The sequence below is a fragment of the Apium graveolens genome, unplaced genomic scaffold (assembly GCF_009905375.1).
Source record: "Apium graveolens cultivar Ventura unplaced genomic scaffold, ASM990537v1 ctg628, whole genome shotgun sequence".
Taxonomy (NCBI): Eukaryota; Viridiplantae; Streptophyta; class Magnoliopsida; order Apiales; family Apiaceae; genus Apium; species Apium graveolens.
Genome location: NW_027419344.1, coordinates 69,446 through 75,933, shown reverse-complemented (window position 1 = coordinate 75,933; position 6,488 = coordinate 69,446). Strand labels below are relative to the sequence as shown.

The 6,488-nt window shown below is 36.7% G+C and overlaps 1 protein-coding gene across 1 annotated transcript; it reads left to right on the top strand.

Annotated features, from left to right (window-relative positions):
• The first annotated feature begins 374 nt into the window (after positions 1 to 374).
• Positions 375 to 6,271, top strand: LOC141703154 (protein WEAK CHLOROPLAST MOVEMENT UNDER BLUE LIGHT 1-like). Its single transcript, XM_074506749.1, has 3 exons — positions 375 to 646; positions 2,874 to 3,840; positions 4,081 to 6,271. The coding sequence occupies exons 2-3, from the start codon at positions 2,914 to 2,916 to the stop codon at positions 5,944 to 5,946; spliced, it is 2,793 nt and encodes a 930-aa protein (XP_074362850.1). The 5' UTR covers positions 375 to 646; positions 2,874 to 2,913; the 3' UTR covers positions 5,947 to 6,271.
• The last annotated feature ends 217 nt before the right edge of the window (positions 6,272 to 6,488 follow it).

Sequence of the window (6,488 nt, the reverse complement as noted above, 5' to 3'; positions counted from 1 at the left end):
TATCCGAATTATCGGTTTGACAACCCAAAAATAGGTAATGGGCCGGAGATTTCTGACATCGGGACGAAAGACTTTTTTTACTGGAGGATGTAGTACATGTAGTTTATTTCTAAAACTAAATTACACTATTTTATATTTTTGATATAATATTAAGTATTTTATTAATTTCTCAAATTGTACAATACACAATTATTAAAAAGCGTTTTGTTGTACAAAAGTCTCCATTCCAAAATATTAAAAACACCTATTCCCCCAAATTCTGAGTAGTAAAACAGTAAAAAAGTGAATTATGACACTTTACGTTCTAACACGCCATAAACAACAAGTCTTCTTGTCGTCGGCGACTTTACAAACATTATTTTATTCAAAAGAAATAAAAAAGATAACAAAAGCAACTCAACTCAAACTAAACTAAACTCAAACCAAGCTTGCTGAGATGAGATTAGTTTCATATTATTACACAACAACAACAACAAACTGCACTTCATATATCTCTCAAATTCTACTTACAATCTAAGCCTCTAAACTAGTTATAACTACTTACATGTTTTTGTATATGCAGTTCAGTTAGCTTATGTTTTGTTGCAGACAATAAGCTTAAATAGTTTCAACAGTTTGACTTTGTTTTGTTTGTGGTGATTCCAAGGTATGTGTCTGAAACTCATCATTTTTATTACATCTTTTTTTGTTGAATTGTTGTTTATTTTAATTTGTTTTTTGATTTTTCGATGTCGAATTTATGTGGTCCATGTTTTTAATTTCCCGATGTAGCATTTATTGTTCTTGATTCGATATCTGTGTTATTTGTGTTTATTATGTGTGTTTGTGTGTACGGATGATGTGTGATATTGCTTGTTTATGCTTCGGTGGATTGTTTTCGAGGCGATTAAGTAAAATTGGACCACTATAATTTGCAAATAAGTGTGTGTGAATTGTGAATGATAGAATTGTGATGGCGGAGTTGATTGTGAATTTGTGATTGAACTAATATGATTGCTTAATGCTTAGAAGAGAGAGTTTCGACTGTAGTTGCTGTAATTTACTATAATTCAATCGGATTAGAAGGTGCTAATGATCAAGTATCAACACAAGCATGATGTGCATACTAGGCATAGGTAACTGAACATGGTATTTATATAATCCTATTAGTCCACTTTTCTCTATCAGGGATAGGCTTCTGGTGAGGCCGTGAGGGAGTTTATTAACACCCTTGAGGTTTCGGGAGGGTTGTGTTTATGATTTATCAACTAAAAAGTGGATTTCTCCGGTTCTGAACTTAAAGAATCTCTTGGCAACTTAACAGAAAAATTCATGCATAATTTGCTTACTCATAAAAACAACACTAAATGAAAGAGATGCAAGTACAGAAGCAATGATTTTCTTCATCAACATGTTCTTATGTGGGTATCTAAACTATACAACAAGTCAGATATCTAAACTATACATCAAGTGCTTGGCCATTCAATTTAGTTTAAGAATTTTCACTGCAACACATTTGTTTTGATTAATATATTTGTTTTTTTCTTGTGTCTTAGAAACATGAACCCATGTTCTAACCTAAATGCGAGTTAATTATTTATGCAGTCCATTTTTTAATTTCCTGATATAGCATTTGTTGTTCTTGATCTGATATTTGTGTTATTTATGTTTATTATGTGTGTGTGTGTGTGATGTTGCTGTTATGCTTATATATCTTTTTTGGGGATTGTTTTCGAGACGATTTTTAATAAAATTGGACTACTAAAATTTGCAAAGAACTGTATGTGAATTGTGAGTGATAAATTTGTGATGGTGGAGTTGATTGTGATTCAACTGATTTATTTCTTAAAGATTTGAGGAGAAAGTTTTGACTGTAGTTGCCATAATTTACAATAATTTGATCAGATTAGAAGGTGTTAGATTATGGAGTATCAATACAAGCATGATATACATACTAGGCATTAGTGAGTGAACATGGTATTCATATAATCCTATTATAGTCCACTTTTAGTTAGCAAGGATAGGCTTCAAGTGAGGGAGTGTATTAAAGCCTTGAGGTTTCGGGGGGGATTGAGTTTATGATTTATTAACTAAAAAGTGGATTAATTCGATTTCTCCAGTTATGAACTTAGAAAATCTCCTGCCGACTTAACGGAAAGATTGATGCATACTTTGCTTACTCTTAAAAACAACACCAGATGAAGCTGGACTAGATGAAAGAGAGGCAAGTCAGGCACTACGGTTTTCTTCATCAACATGTTCTAATGTTTCACTTAACAGTGTCAGATATCTAAAGTATACATCAAGAGTTTGGCCATTCAATTTAATTTCACAATTTTCAGTGCAACAGATTTGTTTTAATTCATATATTTGTTATTTTCATGTCTTAGAAACATGAACCCATGTTCTCACGTAAGTGCCAGTTAATTATTTATGACGTTTGACCCTTGGATATCAAAAGATATGTCTCTAATGCTGACATAAGATTTTTTTTCAAATATCTATCTAGCTTAGTTGCGCAATGCGCGATTAATGTAGAATCAAATATATATGGAAGTAAAGCATGTGCCACTGCACAAAATAATAGCTTATGCGCAATGTGCAACATAGTATGAAGAGGAGTGGGGAAACCAAAATACCATGCTCAATCTCACTACACCTTTTTATAATTATTTATGACGTCCGATCCTTGGATATCAAGTGATATGTTTCTAGTGCTGACATAGGATATGGAGTGGATGACAATTGTTGTAGTGTGTATTTTGTGTTCTCTGTTCTTTTAGTAAAGCAATTATGTTTTTTAGCAGAAAAGTAATAGGTGCAGACTTCATACAATATCTGTGTATTGAAATAAATATTGAATTTTCTAATCTATAATAATGCCTTGAATTCAGGAACCTATTCGACTCAACTCGGCAATAAGCCTTCTGTTTGATGGAGAGTGCGGAAACTGTTAAAGAAAGTTCTCCTCTGGAATCTTTCCCTAACCCAGTACTAGCCTCAGAAAGTAAGGATCAACCATATGTTGAATTTCCTAAAAGCAATGATACTAGTGTAAAGGTGGAACCTGAATTACATGTATCAGCAATGGGCGGTTCGAAATTGGTCAATGTGCAAGATCCTTCTGATATCATGACTCCTCAACAGTATCATGGTCTTCCTGTAGAAAACACAGTAGTTGAAACAGCACCAAATCATGAGAGCTTTGTGGATGCATATCCTAAACTTAAAGTCAGGACAGATTCTTCTGATGCAATTTCATATGAGCCGAAAGTCATAGAAAATGAGCTTCAGGATTCTGTGGATATATATCCTCAGCTCAAAGTTTTACAAGATATTTCCGATGAACCTCTACTTGAACAAGAAGCCTCAGACCCATTAAGTAACTACGATAATCCAACTGATACTAAAGATGAAGAGAATGTACCATGTTCTTCAGAAATTGGTAGTGTGTCACAGCAATCACCACAGGAAGGAAGTCTAGTTAACAGCAGTGATACCCAACAGCAAAATGTTGCTGATATACCTGTTACAGTTGAGCAGGATACATCATCTGCATCAGTTAAGGAGCCAGACATGGTAAAATTTGAAGGGGAACACATGGAATCTAGTTTGTTAATAGCGTCAGAAGGAAAACCGAACAGCCAAAGTCTATTACTTGAAAAAGATGGTTCATCCCCTCAAGTGATGGGAACTGAATCTTATCGTCATGGACAGACATCTGATGGGATTTCACAGGCATTGGTCAATCCTGAAGTAGGTTATATTGATACAACAGCTCCATTCGAATCAGTTAAAGAAGCTGTCTCCAAGTTTGGGGGAATTGTTGACTGGAAAGCTCACAGAGTTCATACAGTGGAGGTAATTGTTTTTGGATCTCATTACGTAGCTCAATAGAAAGGTTAGTTTTGACTAAATTATATTAAACTGCTAAATGCTGTAATTTTTGTTGGACCTCTACTTGCAGCAGAGTTAAGATTCTTAGACGGTAATTATTGTTTAAACCTAAAGTTGCATGTTTTGCCATTTCCACAGTTTCCTCAAAAATAGCATGACATTCTTATCATCTGTTTTAACTGCACTTTTCCTTGATATTTGCAGAAGCGAAAAGTTATAGAAGAAGAACTTAAGAGCGTAAATCAGGAGATACCATGGTTGAGGAAACAGTCTGAGGCTGCCGAAGATTCCAAAACGAAGGTTTTACGGGAGCTAGATAGCACTAAGAGACTTATAGAAGAATTGAAACTCAACCTAGAGAGAGCACAAATTGAGGAGCATCAAGCAAAACAGGACTCTGAACTGGCGAGCCTCAGAGTGGTAGAGATGGAACAAGGAATTGCTAATGAGGTTAGTGTCGCAGCCAAGGCACAGTTTGAGGTTGCCAGATCCAGGCATGTAGCTGCTCTATCGGAGCTGGAAACTGTTAAAGAAGAGTTGAGCACAATACGAAAAGATTATGATGAACTGGTAATGGAAAAAAATTTAGCTGTGAAGAAAGCTGAGGAGGCTCTTTCTGCGTCGAAGGAAATTGAAAAGACAGTCGAGGAATTGACTATTGAGCTAATTGCAACAAAAGATTCCTTGGAGTCTGCACATGCTGCTCACTTGGAGGCCGAGGAACACAAACTAGGGGCAGCTATGGCATTAGAGCAGGATAAACTAGATTGGGAAAAGGAATTGAAGCAGGCAGAAGAGGAGCTCAAGAAACTGGACCAGAAAATTTTGTCGGCAAAGGATCTCAAGTCAGAACTAGATACCGCATCAGCTTTGCTACGGGATGTAAAAGCTGAATTGGCTGCATATATGGACTCAAAACTGAATAAGGAAAGTGAAGAACAATTAAATGCCGGCGTTATTGATCAGGAGAAAAAGACTCATAGTGATATACAAGCAGCAGTCTCTTCAGCCAAAAAGAATCTTGAAGAAGTGAAGCTCAACATTGAGAAAACAACAGACGAAATTAAATTGTTGGAAGTTGCTGCCACATCATTAAAAATACAGTTAGAAAGTGAAAAATCAGCACTGGCTACCCTCAGGCAGAGGGAAGGAATGGCATCAGTTGCAGTTGCATCCATTGAAGCTGAGCTTAACAGAACTAAGAATGAGATTGCTATGGTTCAAGTAAAGGAGAGAGAAGCGAGAGAGAAGATGGTGGAGCTTCCCAAGCAATTACAAAAGGCAGCTGAAGAAGCAGATCAAGCAAAGTCACTTGCTTATGCTGCTGATGAAGAGCTCCGAAAGGCACAGGAAGAAGTGGAGCGTGCAAAGGCTGGAGCAAGTACTGTGCAGAGTAGATTACTTGCAACTCAAAAGGAGATAGAGGCTGCAAAGGCATCAGAAAAGCTAGCTGTAGCAGCTATCAATGCACTGCAAGAAAGTGAATCAGCTCAAACTCTCAATAATGATGATACACCTTCTGGAGTTACACTTACATTAGAGGAGTACTTTGAGCTCAGTAAGCTGGCCCATGAAGCAGAGGAGCAGGCTAATAAGAGAGTTGTTGATGCCCTCTCTCTAATAGAGACTGCAAAAGAATCTGAGTTGAGAAGCTTGAGCAAGTTGGAGAAAATTACTTCCGAGTTGGCTGCCGAAAAGGACACATTACAAATTGCAAGGGAGAAGGCTGAAAAGGCCAGAGAAGGGAAAATGGGCATAGAACAGGAATTGAGAAAATGGAGGGCTGAACATGAGCAACGGCGAAAAGCTGGTGAGTCTATTCCAGGAGCTGTTTACCCAAGTAAGAGTCCGAGAGCAAGCTTTGAGGTGAGAAAGGAAACAAACTACTTTGACCAGGCACCAAATACTGCAGCTACACATTACATGCAAAGCCCAAAAGCTTATGAGCATAGCAACACTGAAACTGATACATCCCCTGATGTGAAAGTGTTAAAGAAAAAGAAAAGGTCTGTGCTCCCCCGGTTTTTGATGTTCTTGACAAGAAAGAAGAAAAATCCTCATTCCCGCTAATACTCTGCTAACAGTTGGAGATGGTGATGGCTAGCGACTCATATCATCTTTGTCCAATATATTGTGTTGAGCAGAATCGTGTATCTCAATATGGCATCAGTTCTTCCTTGCACATATACAATTTTGTTTTTTGTATTATAAATAGGTTGGGTTGATTTTTTTCCTTTTCTCTCGAGAAGGTTTGTAATTTTGCATTTCGGATGGGAGGTGTGGTATAGGATGTAATAATTTGAGTTGGTGATCAATTGGAAAAGATAAAATTGTGTGATCCTGTAAAACATGAATTTTGTGGTTTGAAATTTATCCTCCTGACATTATTCTTTTACTCCTGATACTTTTGATCATTACATTCAGGCTTAATGACCTTTTAAACCTCAAACTTTGCATTAATATACCCATCAGTCCCGATAATTTATTACCGTACCTTTTTGCCCCTGAAAACGTAACCTTTTACCCTTAGAACGGTCGGTTTTTACTCAGTTTTTACCTGGGTTTTTTTCCGGTCCAAGGGTTAAAAAACACATTTTGGATATCCGAGAACT